This window comes from Trachypithecus francoisi, unplaced genomic scaffold (assembly GCF_009764315.1).
Source record: "Trachypithecus francoisi isolate TF-2019V2 unplaced genomic scaffold, Tfra_2.0 Lachesis_group14, whole genome shotgun sequence".
Lineage (NCBI taxonomy): Eukaryota > Metazoa > Chordata > Mammalia > Primates > Cercopithecidae > Trachypithecus > Trachypithecus francoisi.
In genome coordinates this window covers 19,928,775-19,947,744 of record NW_022681459.1, presented here as the reverse complement: position 1 = coordinate 19,947,744, position 18,970 = coordinate 19,928,775, and the positions used below count along the sequence as shown (strand labels likewise).

The 18,970-nt window shown below is 41.9% G+C and overlaps 1 protein-coding gene across 18 annotated transcripts in view; it reads left to right on the top strand.

Moving 5' to 3' along the window:
• Nucleotides 1-18,970, top strand: part of SYNJ1 (synaptojanin 1) — a 103,837-nt gene that overhangs the window by 20,515 nt on the left and 64,352 nt on the right. For all 18 annotated transcript variants that reach the window (XM_033232321.1, XM_033232335.1, XM_033232330.1 and 15 more), the window contains exons 3-6: nt 6,212-6,298; nt 8,149-8,416; nt 13,560-13,785; nt 15,492-15,575. In XM_033232321.1, coding sequence (XP_033088212.1) covers nt 6,212-6,298; nt 8,149-8,416; nt 13,560-13,785; nt 15,492-15,575 — 665 coding nt within the window. The remainder of the gene's footprint in view (nt 1-6,211; nt 6,299-8,148; nt 8,417-13,559; nt 13,786-15,491; nt 15,576-18,970) is intronic.

The window sequence follows — 18,970 nt, the reverse complement described above, 5'->3', positions numbered from 1 at the left end:
GGTCTCGCTGGCTTCAGGAGTGAAGCTGCAGACCTTCGTGGTGAGTGTTATAGCTCATAAAGGCACCCTGTACCCAAAGAGTGAGCAGCAGAAAGATTTATTGCAAAGAGCGAAAGAACAAAGCTTCCACAGTGTGGAAGGGGGCCTGATCCGGTTGCCACAGCTGACTCTGGCAGCCTGCTTTTATTCCCTTATCTGGTCCCACCTATATCCTACTGATTGGTCCCTTTTATAGAGAGCTGATTAGTCTATTTTACAGAGAGCTGATTGGTCCATTTTGACAAAGTGCTGATTGGTGCGTTTACAATCCTTGAGCTAGACACAGAGTCACAGAGTGCTAGTTAGCTACAGAGTTAACTAGATACAGAGTACCAATTGGTGTATGTACAAACCTTGAGCTAGACACAGAGTGCTGATTGGTGTGTTTACAATCCTTGAGCTAGACAGAGTCACAGAGTGCTAGTCCTCCAAGTCTCTACTAGGTTAGCTAGATACAGAGTGCTGATTGGTGCACGTAGGATCCTCTGGCTAGATATAAAAGTTTTCCAAGTTCCCATCCAGTTCAGGATCCCAGCTGGCTTCACTCAGTGTATCTTGCACCAGGGCTGCAGGCGGAGCTGCCCGCCAGTCCCCAGTGGCGCCTGCACTCCTCAGCCCTTTGGCTTTCGATGGGATCCGGCGCCACGGAGCAGGGGGCGGCGCCCCTGGGGGAGTTGGGGGGGCCTCAGGCTGCGCTGGAGCCCACCGCAGCGGGAGGAGCTCAGACGTGGCAGGCTGCAGGCCCAGAGCCCTGCCCCGCTGGGAGGCAACTAAACCCGGCGAGAATTTGAGTGCAGTGTCGGCGGGCCAGCACTGCTGGGGGACCCGGCACAACCTCCGCAGCTGCTGGCCCAGGTGTAAGCCCCTCACTGCCCTGGGCCGGCGGTGCCAGCCTGCTGCTCCGTGTGCAGACCGCCCAGCCCGTGCAGTGGCCTGCGCCCACCGGAACTCACATGGGCCGGCCAGCGCAGCCCCTGTTCCCACCTGCACCTCTCCCTCCACACCTCCCCGCAAGAAGAGGGAGGAGGCGCCGGCCTCAGCCAGCCCAGAGAGGGGCTCCCACAGTGCCATAGCAGACTGGAGGGCTGGCTCCTCAAGCGCCGCCAGCGTGGATGCCGAGGCCGGAGGCCGAGGAGGCGCTGAGAGTGAGGGCTGCTAGCACATTGTCAGCTCTCACTATCATAAAGTTAACCGTGATGCATTATTGCCGTCTAATCCTTATCCTGTCTTCAATTTTTTTTTTTTTTTTTTTTTGAGACAGAGTCTCGCTCTGTCGCCCAGGCTGGAGTGCAGTGGCCGGATCTCAGCTCACTGCAAGCTCCGCCTCCCGGGTTCACGCCATTCTCCTGCCTCAGCCTCCCGAGTAGCTGGGACTACAGGCGCCCGCCACCTCGCCCGGCTAGTTTTTTGTATTTTTTTTTTTTTAGTAGAGACGGGGTTTTTTCACCATGTTCGCCAGAATGGTCTCGATCTCCTGACCTCGTGATCCGCCTGTCTCGGCCTCCCAAAGTGCTGGGATTACAGGCTTGAGCCACCGCGCCCGGCCATCCTGTCTTCAATTTTTACCGATTGCCCGAACAATGTCTTTTATAGCAAAAGGATCCAGTTCAGATGTATACGTTTTATTTTGTTGTCAGTCTCTGTAGTTTCCTTAAATGGAAAAATTTCTCAATCTTTGATGTTGGTGGCCTTAAAAATGTTGAAAGTAAAAGCCAGTTACTTTGTAGACTGTCCTTCGCTTTGGGTCTGATGGCTTCTCATGCAGAGATTCAGGTTATTCACCTCTGGCAGGAGTACTGCAGCAATGGTGCTCTTTTCACTGTGTCTTGACAGGTGGCTCACAGTTTTGACTTGTCCTTTTACTGTTGGTGTTCACTTTGGTTTACTGTTGTTGTTGTTGTTGAGACAGGGATTTACTCTGTCAGCCAGGCTGGAGTGCAGTGGCATGATCTCAGCTCACTGCAACCTTGACTTCCCAGGCTCAATCAACCTTCCCGCCACAGCCTCCCAAGTAGCTGGGACCCCAGGTGCATGCCACCACACCTGGATAATTTTAATATTTTTTTTGTAGAGACAGGGTCTTGCCATGTTGCCCAAGCTGGTCTCAAACTCCTGGGCTCAAGCACACCTTCTGCCTCAGCTTCCAGAAGGGCTGGGATTACGGGCGTGAGCTACTGTACCAGGCCCCTCCCTGTTGGTGTTCACTTTGATTACTTGATAAAGGTGATGATTTGCTAGGCATGTCGGGAAGACTTTTTATAATTGTTTTGCCCATTCCTCATGAGACTGAATTCATAGGCTTATAATCCATTACTCTTTATTATTTGTTTTGATGCTTAAATTTTCCTGGATTTCACCAGTAGAAACCCCTTCAAGCTACCTTCTACATGTTTGTGACATATCTCCATTATCCTTTAAACACTTGCTTACTTTTTGGCACAATACTATGTTTCAGGCTCGTTTTGTCCCTGCCTTTACCTGGAATCAACCATTTCTCCAAGGAATCCTAGTAGTTCCTTTTAGTGGAGAATGGTATGTAGAAGCCAAAGTATGGTAGGTGTGTGCATTGCTGTCAGAGTATTATAGATCCTGGGTCTGCTCAATGGCTAGTGCTAAGGAGTATATGTAACTATATAGGTATACGATATATATACTTATATCTATGTTTCTATATCTTTTCTATATCTTTTTGTCTGTCTTCAGTCTATCTAGAAAACACTGGTAACTCCAATTCTTTTTTTTTTTTTTTTTTTTTTGAGATGGAGTCTCGCTCTGTCATCAGGCTGGAGTGCAGTGGCACAATCTTGGTTCACTGCAACCTCCACCTCTTGGGTTCAAGTGATTCTCCTGCCTCAGCGTCCCGAGTAGCTGGGATTACAGGTGCCCGCCACCACACTCGGCTAATTTTTTGTTTTTTTAGTAGAGATGGGGTTTCACCATGTTGGCCAGGATGGTCTCAAATCTCTTGACCTGGTAATCCGCCTGCGTCGGCCTCCCAAAGTGCTGGGATTACAGACGTGAGCTACTGCGCCTGGCCTGGTAACTCCAGTTCTAATCAACACTGTCCATTCTAGTTTCTTTCTTTGCATTTGTGAGTACCTTCTCTGACAGTGAGAAACCTGGCTCTCATTATTCTTGATCATTCCCCGTAGATAACCACTCTCCTATTGCCAATGTAGCCTCCTCCACTGCATAGGTACTCCTTACCCCACTGGCACTTCAAAACCCTGCCTTCCCCATCCCTCTCAAGCTCTTACTTACCATGTCAGGGTGCCCCAACACACCTGGGTGGACAGTCCTCTCCTCACCCTAGTCAGACTTCAGGAACTCATGCCAGGCTGCCCCTCCCACGAGTGGACGCCCTTTTCCCCCGCCTCTAGCTTCAGCTTCATGCACGGGCCATCCTTCTTTTCCTAGTGGCCAGTACTGGGCCTCCCTCCACTCTACTCAGAACCTTTGAAGCATATATCTTAAAATAGGGAAACATCTACTGTCCTTCAGATACAAATATATTTAGGAAGAAGATACTGTTTTCTCTTATGAAATTGGAAGTGTCTGGAATTAAAAGTACATTTGACTCTAAGAGTATGGACTTTAAGGTGTGTGTGCGGGTATGTGTGTATCCTGTTTCCTGAGTCTCCGAATAGAATACAAACATGTAAATAACTAAACTGCAAAGTATTTGTTTGCATGTTCAAATTAGATGATAGTCTAACAGTTGGGCCTTCAAGGGTCCTGAGAGACATATGTTCATGTGTTTGGAGTGTAATTAATGAGAAGATAATTATTATGCATTATTAGAAGAGAGAACATTTTGTTACATGGTAATTTAAGTTATAGAATGACTTTTCTGTTTTCTAAAGAAAGGTGGTGACTTAATGTTAAGAATATATTTTTTGCTAGGCATGGTGGTTCATGCCTGTAATCCCAGCACTTTGAGAGGCTCAGACAGAAGGATTGCTTGAGCTGGGGAGTTCCCAACCAGCCTGGGCAACATAGAGAAACTGTATCTCTACAAAATTAAAAAAAAAAAATTACCTGGACATGGTGGCATATGCCTGTAATCCCAGGTCCTTGGGAGGCTGAGGTGGGAGGATTACTTGAGCCCTGGAGGTCAAGGCTGCAGTGAACTGTGATTGTGCTACTGCACTCCAGCCTCTGTCTCAAAAAACAAAAAACTATATTTTCTTTTTTTTTTTTTTTTTTTTTTTTTTTTTGAGACAGAGTCTTGCTCTTTTGCCGGGGCTGGAGTGCAGTGGCCGGATCTCAGCTCACCGCAAGCTCCACCTCCCGAGTTCACGCCATTCTCCTGCCTCAGCCTCCTGAGTAGCTGGGACTACAGGCACCCGCCACCACGCCCGGCTAGTTTTTTGTATTTTTAGTAGAGACGGGGTTTCACCGTGTTAGCCAGGATGGTCTCGATCTCCTGACCTCGTGATCCGCCCGTCTTGGCCTCCCAAAGTGCTGGGATTACAGGCTTGAGCCACCGCGCCCGGCCTAAAACTATATTTTCTTCTTAACTCTTCTGTCTCCTAGCATTTGAACCCAAATGATGATTGCTGCTGAAATGGATATATCTAGTACTTTCTATATAACTATATTAGTGATTGTATTTTAAATGTATATGGCATATGACTTGTAAAATTCTAGAAGAATATTTATCCTGGAAGTCATGCCTTCTGTCCCGAGAGGTATAACAAGTCTCTATAATGTTTACAGTACATGTGGTACTCTTAAAGAGGCAGTATTTAGGAGAAGGCAATTCTATTTTGCTTTATAAGATGTAATTAAAGTTTATATTGTAATGTTTTATATTTGGGTTATTTGTCATGGAATGTTAGGATTAACTGTTGTACAAACATAAGATATAATAATAATAATAGGAACTCAAGGAATGCAGAATGAACTATAAACCCCCATCACTTTAATGGATTGGTGAAATCTCCACTCCCTAATTTCATACTGGGTAGTTTGATAATGGTCCACACTTAATAATGAACACATTAGAGAATTGTGAAAATGTCAGCTAATTGAGTGATTGAGTCATTTAGTCTTAGCCTGTGCTGCAACTAGCAGAGCAAAACTCATCAGAAGGCAGAAGCCAGATCACTAGGAAGAAGGCTTAAGCCTACATGGTCTGAAAAGAGGTGAAGCGGGCAGGGAAAGTGAGATGTTCGGTAGACTCTGGAGAAGAGCTTCCAGGCAAAGCAAAAGATCTCTAATGAGAAGTACAAAGGACTATTAGGCAAAGCAGTAGGCTAAGAAGAGCCCTTTTGTTGGCAATAAAGATGCGCTGGAAATGAGCCAGTCATAAGGATCTCCTTACATGATTTTCTAACGTGGAACATGTTAGTATTGCCAAACATACTATTTTGTAGATAAAGGAAAGGGGATATGTGTAGGAGATAAGAAGTAAATAATGTATAAACCGGTCAGCCAGGAAGTGAGTTGAGTGTGGGGTAGATGATGGAGAAGGGAAAGCAGCAAAGAAGGAAAGAAACCTGGAAGGAAAGGAAGGTATCTTTCTCAAGGATCAACTGTAGACTGCGGGGTGTATTAATTGTATTTGTCCTTTGAAATACTGGTTGTTAATATTTCTTTGGTTCTTTGTCAATTTTTTAATATGTATTTGCTAAGTGCTAGGAAGATTTTTCCTTTAAAGTTTCAGGATTTGATTTTTGTTGTTGTTTTTTCTTCTCAATAGAATAATCACAATAGCCTGTCTTAGGAAAATTATTCTGTGGTTTATATTCATTAGCAAGATAACGCTAACTTTATAGCAGAAGAAATAAGGCAAAGACCAGACTTTTATCTTTTCCGAATCAGATTTCCCCATTCTTGCACTACATTTGTGTAGTCAAGTGTTGCCATTAGCTTTTATCATTTAAATGTTTTGTCAGTTTTCTAAGTGTCAAGCACTATTCTGTCAAGAATAAAAGGATAAGAAGACAGAGTTCAGATCAGTGGAGAGGATGGATTGATTAATAGATGGTCTTGGAATAATTTATTAACTCTTTGGGAAGAATACTTATGTTACTAGTTTGAGAAAATATGCAGTACATTTAAGAATATCAGATTTAGAAACTTTTGATTGAAACTCTGGATTTATACTTAGCTAAATAGAATTCAGTGTTTCAGGTCATTTTTCTTAAACTAAAACTTTTTTTTGTAGCATCTGCAGAAAAAGAGGCAATCAAGGGTACATACTCCAAAGTACTGGATGCATATGGACTCTTAGGTGTTTTGCGGTTAAATCTTGGTAAGTTTATCATCCAGTAGAATTCATCCATTTTTTCATTTCTATTTTGTAATTCTAAGGATTTGAGAGGGACTAGCTATGAATTATTGTAGACTCTTTATTTAAGCTACACATGTGCTAACATCTTTTAAACATTAATGTAGCTAATGTTGTGATAATGTTTGTTGCCCAAAAAGGCATGCTACATGCTCAAACTCATGGAGGTCTAAGTTCGGAGACAGTCTCTGGTTTGACCACTTGAAGAGATAAGTGTCAGTTGTCAAAAGAGAAAATCAGAACATTTTCCTTTTCATTGCTTCAGTGCATTTAGGAAAAAGTGTCTTCATTAGAACTACACTCATTTTTCTTGGTTTATAGTGGAAAAGACATCTGTTTTGAATTCAGAAAGCTCTGTTTGAGCCTTTTTTTTTTTTTTTTTGCCACTTAATGTCACCATGAGCTGCAGAGTAACCTTTGCAGTTACTAGTTTATCTATAATTGTGTGGCTTGAAGTGGTGCCTCAAGATTGGTACTGGCCTATAAATTATTTTGTTATTGATCCGTGATAAGATAAGGAGCTTGCACTATGATGTAAATCAACATATGGCTTCTTTCATTGATAAAGTCTTACTAGAAAAAAAAGTCAGCTAAACTAAAGGATGAACTTAGTAGTATAGTTGATTTCCATTCTGGTGTAAGCGTCCTTTCTCACTGTGAGCTGGTAACAGTTCCTGGACCATACTTTGAGTGGCACTGTTCTATAAAATGGAGATTTGTCGTTTGTTATGGATCTATCACATATAAAGCACTATGCTTAGGTGCTTTGCTGATTAGTCCTGGGTAAGTCTCACAGTGTAATGAGGTATTTGCTTTAATCTCTTTTTATAAGAGATGGTATCTCAGGTTGGTTATGCTATGTCCTGAAATTGGTCCAGGTAATACGTAATGGAGCCACGATTCAGGGCCACTTCTACCTGTGTCAGAGCCCATGCTCACAGTATACCATTGTTCAATTTCAACTTTATACTAATTTCATAGACTTTTTGTCACAATTACATGAAAACAATCTCTATGAAAGTTTTTGTAAACCAAATTGCTTTATAAATTGTTACCAGAGGCTTTTGCCCATATGTCATCAATATCATCAGCTCACAATAATATACCATGTTTTCAACTTTACTATTTACAAAGAACTTGTAAAAATGAATGTGAATTCATTATCTTATCTGAATTTTCTGACAGTCATTAAGCAAAAGTAGAGAAGGTAACACATACTTTTTTATTTGATAAAGTTTTTTTCTTGTTTGTTTGGTTTTTTTTGAGACGTAGTTTTTACCCTTGTTGCCCAGGCTGGAGTGCAGTGGTGCGATCTTGGCTCACCGCAACCTCTGCCTTCCAGGTTCATGTGATTCTCCTGCCTCAGCCTCCTGAGTAGCTGGGATTACAGGCATGCGCCACCACGCCCAGCTAATTTTTGTGTTTTTAATAGAGATGGAGTTTCTCCATGTTGGTCAGGGTGGTGTTGAACTCCCGACCTCAGGTGATCCGCCCACCTTGGCCTCCCAAAGTGCTGGGATTACAGGCATGAGCCACCGCACCCGGCCAATTATTTGATAAAGTTTTTATAGCCTCAGAGTAAGTTCAGGAACAGTTTTATGTGAGATTATCCTGTTAATGTTTAAATGCTTTATTATACTTAATATATTTAAACAAGGATTTTTTTCAACCAAAATGTCTAGTGAATTTCAACACATCCATGATAAGTTTAAAATAATCACAATGTCAGATTTTAAAAATAGAAATGCAAGAAGAAATGGAATAGCTTGAAAATGTTGGGATTTTTCATCCAGTAAAATCTTTGGGTTTTGCAGGTGATACTATGTTACATTATCTGGTCCTAGTCACTGGATGTATGTCTGTTGGAAAAATTCAAGAATCTGAAGTTTTCCGAGTTACTTCCACTGAGTTTATATCACTGCGAATTGATTCTTCAGATGAGGATCGCATTTCAGAAGTGCGGAAAGTTTTGAATTCAGGAAACTTTTATTTTGCATGGTCTGCATCTGGCATCAGTTTAGATTTGAGTCTTAATGCGCATCGTAGCATGCAAGAACAGACAACAGATAATAGATTTTTCTGGTGAGTTCATTTTTTCCCTTTTGGTGATTTGGGACATAACATGTTCAGCAGTTGTTCAGTCGTCAAAACCTCATCGTGACAGCAAGCAAGGAGGAAGGACCCTGAAGACCCTCGATGCCCCTTTTCAGCAGCAAGTAGCTACAGAGAATGACCTCTGCCCCATCTCCCAAAAGATTTCTGGGTCCCCATGCCTTGAGGGAGAAATGTAAGAGTAGATAGTCAGATATGAGCAGGCATGAGGGGGAGGTATCCATGTTGGAAAGAATGCCCCGGAACACCTCTTAGGATGCCCAGTACTCACTCCATGGTTGAACTGTCAGAATGTTGTTAACTAGATCCTGATATGGAAGGAAAAAGGCAAAGGGGAATTCCAGAGAGCCGAGCAGGCACAATGAGTACAAAATTGATGGCTATACCTTTCTGGGTTGGTGGTAATAAGCAGTGCCACCATTAGATAGGATTCATATTGATCACTCATTCCTGTGCATGTGCATTAAGCACAGTAAGGGAGGATCCCCCAAACTTTGGTGAGAACTGGGTAAAGAAAGAACTGAGACAATAGAAGATCACAATGTAGAATGTCTTGGGGGTATTTCCAGCAGGGTCAGCCCACTCTCTTGGAGTGTACTTGTATTTCCCCCAGTAAAACTTGTGCTTGCTTTACAAAAAAAAAAAAAATGTTCAGCAGTTGTTATGTCTAGAGATAACAAGGGATAGACATTGCTAATTGAGTGTATCCCTCTTTCTTTCTCTGGAGTCCTCAGCAGAGCATGGCAGGCAGCTACTGTCGGTTTATTGAAGTTGGCATGTGACATAAAACCCCTGTGCTCCACCCGATCTAGACTGAACTTTCATTTCAAAAATACATTTAAAATAGTTGTGTAAATTTAGAAATGAATTTAATTGTAACAAAACTGTGTTACTCACATTTCCTATTCTTGGTTTTGAGATCTTGTCTCTGGCAGCATTCCCTTTCTAAGCCAGCATTCCCTTATTATTCTAAATTTTAAGTAGGTGGTCTTGATTCAAGAGCAACAGACTGTGAAGTAGTAGTATACTGGGACAAAGTCTAGTACTATAATAAGATAAGACTTATGTAGGTAAGTGCGATGTATTTCATAATTATGCATAACTGTGCTTTATTCTAAGTAGGCACAAATGATGAGCAGAACACATGGGACTATAATTAGCATTGTTCTATTGCAGCAGACCAGATTTCTAGTATAGTGGTTCTGTTGTTTACAGCCAGCATTGATGTTGACTTTTTTCCTTTATATCTTGTGCAAATTATGTTTTATTTTATTGACATATGGTTTAAGGCCAAAGTTCAGGACTCTCTGCTCCTGGCCTCCCTTAACAGTTCAGATTCAAGGTGTTTCCTCTTGTGTACTTTTTCTCTCTCACACTTTCACTGTCACTTACATAGTCCTTGAGTAGCACATTCAGGTGTCACGCATTTGCCCTAGCTGTCAGAAGACTCAAAGTCAACAACAACCTTAGCATAAGAAACTAGCTTTAGAACAACAGCTTGGTCACTTTGTAGCTCATATGGAAGTATTTTGACCCAGTGGTGGCATCAGGGAGAAGAGTGGACAGAATAAAAACAGAGTTTATAGCATTATATGTTAGAGACTTGGGTTTAGCAAAGGAGGAGACCATGAGGGAGAGGAAAGGAGAGAGAGGTTGCAGGGACTAACAGGGCAGATGAATGGACATGAGTTCCTGCCTGCCCAAAGAAGCTAGCAATGATGGGATGTACTTTTGTGTAGCATTCAGAAATGGGCTTCCAAGAGTTAAAACCATGTCAACACTACACTTTTTCTAGCAGAGGATGTTGAAGTCCCTTGGAAAGGTAAATGTGTTTCAGCTGTCCTTAACATTTTTTTTCCTTCCTCATTTTACCCAAAGTTTCTTAGATTGAGAGATAAAAGCTTTCATACAACAATTAGAAGTCCAAGCAGATGCAGATATATTGCCTAGGTTTAATCAATAGGAATGATTGATTGATTGGTCGGTTGATTGATTTTTTTGAGAATGTCACTCTGTTGCCCAGGCTGGAGTGCAGTGGCGCGATCTTGGCTCACTGCAGCCTTCACCTCCTGGGTTCAAACAATTCTCCTGCCTCAGTCTCCCGGGTAGCTGGGACCACAGGCATGAACCACCATGCTGGCTAATATTTTTGTGTTTTTAATAGGGATGGGGTTTCACCACGTTGGCCAAGCTGGTCTCCAACTCCTGACCTGAAGTGATACATCCACCTTAGCCTCCTAAAGTGCTGGGATTTCAGGCGTGTGCCACCCTGCCTGGCCTCATTTTTTTTTTTTTTTTAATTTACTTAAAAGTAGAGATGGGAGCAAAGTCAGATAAAAGAAAGCCTGAGGTTTGTCCAGTAGGAGACAGGTTGAACAAAGGGATGGCTAAAGCACCAAAGGTGAATTTTGCTCATTTTACGATTTTGCTAAGGATTGGCATTCTTGAGCTTCAGTTTATATAGAAAAACAGAAACTTTTGGAATTCTTGTGCATACCCTTGCACTTAATAGCAATATTTGGCCGGGTGCGGTGGCTCAAGCCTGTAATCCCAGCACTTTGGGAGGCCGAGACGGGTGGATCACGAGGTCAGGAGATCGAGACCATCCTGGCTAACACTGTGAAACCCTGTCTCTACTAAAAAATACAAAAAACTAGCCGGGCGAGGTGGCGGGCGCCTGTAGTCCCAGCTACTCGGGAGGCTGAGGCAGGAGAATGGCGTGAACCCGGGAGGCGGAGCTTGCAGTGAGCTGAGATCCAGCCACTGCACTCCAGCCTGGGCTACAGAGTGAGACTCCGTCTCAAAAAAAAAAAAAAAAAAAACAATATTTTCCAGGATACAACCATGTAATTTTTGTAGCCGAAGAGTGGCAGATACCTATCACAAAACCCAGATAACTTTACTCCATTGGAAATTCTAAGCTGCTGCCAGTCAAAAGTCATATATAAATTTAAATGCTAAAACAGTGACACACTGACAGCAAAGAAAAATGAAAACTGACAGCAGAGAGAGGAACTCTGCCTGCACAAAATGCATAGGATTTAAGGTCTATTTAAATGGGGACAGGTAAGTTTCTTATAACTTTGCTGTGGCATAGATCTCAGCTGTGGTGTTTGGACATGCTGGGTCACAACCAATTTGAACTTTGCCTCAGATCAATGTGGGTAGTAGTAAAGTATGGAAGTTTAAGTCAGTGTATTTTTAAAATAAGTAATGGTTATCAGATTTAACATTATCCCTGTAGTAACCTCATCACTCATTTATATTCCCTTGTGCTTTCCTGGATGAATAAGAGGGGTTGGGGTCATAGCTGGTTTTCCAGAACTTCAGGTGACCACCCTTTTTATCTCTATTGCAGCCTGTAATCTGAGGGGCTGGCAGGCAGTTGAGGGCTATTGCTGTGAGTCTTCAGGAGAATGCGATTACATCTTTTATACCTTATTTAAGACAGGAAGAGAGAGAGAGTACGGAGCACTTAAGTAGAAGAATTCCACTTAAAACCTAGAGAACCAAGCTTCAACAATACAGAAAACTCACTTTCAAATTGATAGAGTTTTTCCACTTAACAATATATTTTCCGCCGAGCGCGGTGGCTCAAGCCTGTAATCCCAGCACTTTGGGAGGCCGAGACGGGCGGATCACGAGGTCAGGAGATCGAGACCATCCTGGCTAACACGGTGAAACCCCGTCTCTACTAAAAATACAAAAAAAAAAAAAACTAGCCGGGCGAGGTGGCGGGCGCCTGTAGTCCCAGCTACTCGGGAGGCTGAGGCAGGAGAATGGCGTAAACCCGGGAGGCGGAGCTTGCAGTGAGCTGAGATCTGGCCACTGCACTCCAGCCTGGGCGACAGAGCAAGACTCCGTCTCAACAAAAAAAAAAAAAAAAAAAAAAAAAACAATATATTTTCCTTAGTGGTATGTTGTTAGAAGTTTCTTTATATGTTCTGTGGCGGTCTAAGTTTCCAGGAGAGACCCCTGAGGGGTAATCAGGGTGAGATGGCCAACCCAGCAAGGCTCAGTCCCAATCCCCACTTTAGCCATAGCAGCTTTTATCTGTATCATAATCATTGGGCTTCTGCATGTTTGTTTGAATAAATTATTTTTCTCTGAAAAAAGTTTGGAAACCAGGCCACATCTGTTACCTAGAATGCTAAAAGTATTTGGAGCGATGGCAAACCCTATGCCTGCACTTTCTAATGTGGTAGCCACTAGCTACATCTTGCTATTTAAATTTAAATTAATTAAAATAGAGCGTTATAAAAGGCAAGCCTTAAAAGTAGAGTTTCATGGCCGGGCACTGTGGCTCATGCCTGTAGTCCCAGCACTTTGGGAGGCTGAGGCGGATGGATCACAAGTTCAGGAGTTCAAGACCATCCTGGCTAACACTAACACGGTGAAACCCCGTCTCTACCAAAACTACAAAAAATTAGCCGGGCGTGGTGGTGGGTGCCTGTAGTCCCAGCTACTCAGAAGACTGAGGCAGGAAAATGGCATAAAACCGGGAGGCGGAGCTTGCAGTGAGCCAAGATCATGCCACTGCACTCCAGCCTGGGTGACAGAGCGAGACTCCATCTCAAAAAGAAAAAAGAAAAAGAAATTAGCCAGGCGTGGTAGTGCACGCCTGTAATCCCAGCTGTGTGGGAGACTGAAGCAGAAGAATCGCTTGAACCTGGGAGGCAGAGGTTGCAGTGAGAGGAGATCGCGCCACTGCACTCCAGCTTGGGCGACAGAGCGAGACTCTGTCTCAAAAATAAATAAATTAAAAAAAAAAAAAGTAGAACTTCATAAATTGGGGTGGGGACATGCATATGTAATCCTTTTTGGAACAAGTTAGATTGTAAATACATTATATATAAAGACATAACAGAAATGGGCCATAGATACTAAAAACACAAAAATACTCCTTTCCTGTGGACCATAGATCACATGTTGAAGGATCTCATTTTATAGCCCTGTCTTCTCATCCCTAGCATAGTAAATGTAAATGAATTGATTTGTTGCTTGTGCCTTTAAATTTAATAATATTAAATTAGTTTTCCAGGAGATTATTTTTAAAGTCATACTTTGTTATTTAGTATTCCATAAGCTAATCATTTATTTCTTTTCCTGGTAGGAATCAGTCTTTGCATTTGCATCTCAAACACTATGGTGTGAATTGTGATGACTGGTTATTACGTCTTATGTGTGGAGGAGTAGAAATCAGAACAATTTATGCTGCTCATAAACAGGCAAAGGCTTGCCTCATTTCAAGATTAAGCTGTGAACGAGCTGGGACCAGGTTTAATGTCCGGGGAACAAATGATGATGGTCATGTTGCCAATTTTGTAGAAACAGAACAGGTATATATAGTGTTTATATTACTTAATTAATGTATTGTAGGAGAGATACAGAAAATACTGGAATAACAGATTTTTATTTGATTCAGAACTCATTTCAACATCTATAATGTTGTTTTATGATTGTTCTTGGTTACTTATGGGCCTTAAAAAAAGGCTTCCCTAAAACAAACTTATTTTGGTCTGGCTCTTCATCTAGGTAACAAGATGTCACTAATCAGCATGACATAGTCAATGCTGTGTGTTTTGGTATTGAATTTTAAAATCCTCAGTTGTAGAACTAGACAACTTGTTTTTTTGTGAAGTTAAATTAAACCCAGCTCTTGGCCGGGTGCGGTGGCTCAAGCCTGTAATCCCAGCACTTTGGGAGGCCGAGACGGGCAGATCACAAGGTCAGGAGATCGAGACCATCCTGGCTAATACGGTGAAACCCTGTCTCTACTAAAAAGTACAAAAAACTAGTCGGGCGAGGTGGCGGGCGCCTGTAGTCCCAGCTACTTGGGAGGCTGAGGCAGGAGAATGGCGTAAACCCGGGGGGCGGAGCTTTCAGTGAGCTGAGATCGGCCACTGCACTCCAACCTGGGCAACAGAGCAAGACTCCGTCTCAAAAAAAAAAAAAACAGCTCTTAATGGCAAATATGTGCACCATCTAAAAATTAGAAATTATGATTTTTTGGCTATGAAACTATATGATTATAAATTCAGGCCATGAACCCAGCCCAACACAGATCTTCCAATTAGGTTATAAAGAGCTAAACAAAATGAAATATAAAGACATGTATGTAAAATATTAAGATTTAAAAGGAATTTATTTATTTATTTATTTATTTATTATTTATTTATTTTTTTTTTTTTTTTTTTTTTTTTTTGAGACGGAGTCTTGCTGTGTCGCCCAGGCTGGAGTGCAGTGGCCGGACCTCAGCTCACTGCAAGCTCCGCCTCCCGGGTTTACGCCATTCTCCTGCCTCAGCCTCCCGAGTAGCTGGGACTACAGGCGCCCGCCACCATGCCCGGCTAGTTTTTTGTATTTTTTAGTAGAGACGGGGTTTCACTGTGTTAGCCAGGATGGTCTCGATCTCCTGACCTCGTGATCCGCCCATCTCGGCCTCCCAAAGTGCTGGGATTACAGGCTTGAGCCACCGCGCCCGGCCAAAAGGAATTTATTTTTAAAAATTGTGAATCTTATGCTTATATTTTTACCAATTTTTTTGGTTAATATCGCTAACAGAAAAAAAAAGTCAAGCCTGTATAGTGGCCTGTTTTGGACAATTGTACATGAGAGTTAGATTATAAAATATAACTAGTATGTGCCTGGCGCAGTGCCTCACACCTGTAATCCTAGCACTTTGGGAGGCCGAGGCAGGCAGATCATGAGGTCAGCAGATTGAGACCATCCTGGCGAACATGGTGAAACCCCGTCTCTACTGAAAATAAAAAAAATCAGCTGGGTGTGGTGGCACGTGCCTGTAGTCCCAGCTACTTGGGAGGGCGAGACAGGAGAATTGCTTGAACCCGGGAGGTGGAGGTTGCAGTGAGCCGAGATCACGCCACTGCACTCCAGCTTGGGCGACAGAGCGAGACTCGGTCTCAAAAAAAAAAAAAAACAAATTAACTAGTATGCAATAGATTTTAGTCGATTTGTTTTTCTAATATAAGTGTAACAACCTTTCTGTGGAAATAGTTTACATATTATTTTTTTTTTTCTGTAGGTTGTATACTTAGATGACTCAGTTTCTTCCTTCATACAAATCCGAGGATCTGTTCCATTGTTCTGGGAGCAACCAGGGTTGCAAGTATGTGTTTGACATTCAGTTATTTTTATTTTTTGAAAAATTTTCATATTTTCTAAACTTTCTGGATAGTTTATTAATTAATTCATTGATAGTTCCATTATTCCATCTAATAATGTTAACTGGATTTACAAATAAGGATCTGAGTACAGAGTTTCTGGAATTATCTTAGATATTTTTTCTTTTAATGCTCTTTCAAATAGCCATTGAAATTCAGCTGCTGTATTTAGTGTTAAAAATTTTGAGGTCTTTATAGTGTATTGATTTTCAATGTGATTCCATATTTATTACCTTCTTATCTTAGTATATAATGATTTAATCTCTTTAGGCAGAAGAATGTAGTAGATAAAACAAAGCCTTGGGAACCAGACTTCTTAATTGGGATCCTTACTGTACCACTACTAGCTGTGTGATGTTGGGCAAATAATTTAACCCTTCTGTGTCTCAGTTTCCTTATCTGTATAATGGGAATATTAATAGTACCTACTTTATAGGGTTGTTGTAAGGATTAAATAAAAAGCACTTAGAATAGCACCTGGCCACCAGTCAGCACCATGTAAGGGTTAACTATTGTTGACATTTTATTTTTATTCAAAATTTATTAGTCCTTAAAGTATGTCATATTTACTTTAGGATCTAGGTATGTATAGTCTAGTAAGTTTGGTGCTTCAGCCTATAGTATTGAGAAAAGGGAAAGAAAAAAAATTCTTGCTTCCTTTATTTGACTGCTGGATCTCTTATGTCGTAGACTGGTTATTGCAGAGAAATATTACAGACCACTTGAACCTTTTTAGTAACATTTTATTTAAGACAGTCTAAGAGTTAACAAGGATTAACCCTTGTACTGCTATGCAAAAATTCTTGAATTCTTGTCAAGACGATTTGACTTGTTTTATCTTTGTAGGGATAACTTAAATAGATATATCTTTCCCCAAATTTCCCTTAGGAGAGAATGCCAACAGAACCCCACTTCTCCTAAGCTTTCATGATCAACAATGGGTGTTTGGAATATTTGCTTTAAGAACAATGCTGAAACCCTGATGTGATGCAAGGTGAATGCTTTTGTTTTAGGGACAGGCTAGTGTTAGAGATTCTAATAACCAGTTTATGAGCCCTGTGTTACACTGTTTTTGTGTTATTTTATTTACATTTATTTATTTATATATTTATTTGTTTGAGACAGGGTCTCACTCTGCCACCCAGGCTTGAGTGCACTGGTGCAATCACGGCTCACTGCAGGCTTGATCTCCCAGGCTCAAGTGATCCTCCCACCTCAGCCTGCTGGGTAGCTGGGACTACAGGCTCATATACATATCACTATTTTTTGTAGAGACAGAGTCCCACCATGTCACCCAGGATGGTCTTGAACTCCTGCGCAAACGGTTCTCCTGCCTTGGCCTCCCAGAATGCTAGGATTACAGGCCTGAGCCACTGTACCTGGCCTGTGTTATTTTAGTAAGAAGTTCTGAATTACAGTGTTTTGATGATCCAATAAGGTTGGGTCCTGAGTAGTTACACTGTGGGATCTTCCTTGAGTGGGACTTCCTTGTTCCTTCCTTCTCCTGTGTGCTGCAGCCTTCCTATACAGTCTGGTTTGCTAATGTTATGTCGTGATAGGTGGAAAATTACGGATTTTTGTGTGTGTGTGTGTGTGTGTGACAGAGAGATGCTCTGTCGCCCAGGCTGAAGTGCAGTGGTGCGATCTCAGCTTACTGCAACCTCCGCCTCCCAGGGTCAAGCAATTTTTCTGCCTCAGCCTCCTGAGAGTGGGACTATTAGGTGTGTGCCACCACACCTGCCTTATTTTTGTATTTTTAATAGAAATGGGGTTTCATCATATTGACCAGACTGGTCTCGCACTCCTGACCTCAGGTGATCCACCTGCCTTGACCTCCCAAAGCACTGGGATTACAGGCATGAGCCACCATGCCCGGCCAGGAATCCTCATTTTTAACCAAGTTCTCTACCACTCAAAGTCAAGAACTTTTGTTTTATAAGATCCTACTGTAATGGCTATGAAGCAGCCAGTCCTGACCAAGTGAAAAGTAGCCCTGTTACCTACCATTAGTCCCAGCATTCTTCTAGGCAGTGGGACTTTCTTTTTATTCCCACTACTATCCTCTGAGTTAAGGTTTTCATAATTTCTTCTAGCCTGGAAGATTCTCACAGTTTTCTGTCTTGTCCCTCAAGGCCCTGCTTCCTGCTAACTCCAACAGGTCTTCTTATTTTTTATATATATTATGCCTGTCAGATTTACTAGGCACCTGTGTCCTTATGATCTGGTTTACTCAGCCTATCCAACTGCAGGCCTTGCAGTTTTCTAGCAGGAATCCTCTACTTCCAAAATTAAGAATTATTTTCCTTCAGTGGCCACTCAGATCTCTTTGTTAAATACTTGAGTTCTTCCCGTTTATGTTATTTTGTGGGAGATTCAAAGATATAATGATGCTTCATAGAGAGCTTGCCATTTGGGCATTCAGGCCTTTTATGGAAAAGGTGAATACCAAGATGAATTTGTTTGAGGCATTGTAAGAATTGTCATAAGGTGTTACACAAGTAAGATGACATTTTTAGACTGGCAACTTACTTATGATTTCCTTTGACTTGTGATTTTCCTTTTACTTATTTCCTTTCTCTGAAGTTCTTTAGCATTTATAACTTACAATACTCAGTATACTATTATACTACATTACAGTATATATCAGTTTATTAGTCCATTCTCACACTGATACAAAGAAATACCCGATTCTGAGTAATTTATGAAGAAAGAGGTTTAATTGGCTTATGGTTCTGCAGGATGTACAGGAAGAATGGCAGCATCTGCTTCTGGGGAGGCTTCAGGAAGCTTCCGATCATGGCGGAAGGCAAAGCAGGAGCGAGGAGTCTCACATGGTGGGAGCAGGAGCAAAAGAAAGATAAGAGGGAGGTGCTACACACTTTTAAGCAACCAGATCTCGTGAGAACTCACTCACTAGCATAAGAACAGTGCAAGGGGGCATAGTACTAAACCATTCATAAGAACTCCACCCCCATGATTCAGTCACCTCCCACCAGACCCCACCTTCAACCTCAGGATTACAATTCAGCATGAGATTTGGGGGGTACATAGTTCCAAACCATATCAATAAGTCAAAAAATGGTAAACATTGTGAGATCTACGCCCAATTTTTGGTTGAAATTTCAGAAATATATGAATATGAAGCAGTAATATTGATGGAAAATGGTTTTCCATACCACACAATGAAATGATTTTTAAAAATACCTTTAATGCAACTTTTTTCTTCCCCGCCAGATGGAATTTAGCTCTTGTTCCCAGGCTGGAGTGCAATGGCACAGTCTTGGCTCACTGTAACCTCCTCCTCCTCCTGGCTTCAAGTGATTCTCCTACCTCAGCATCC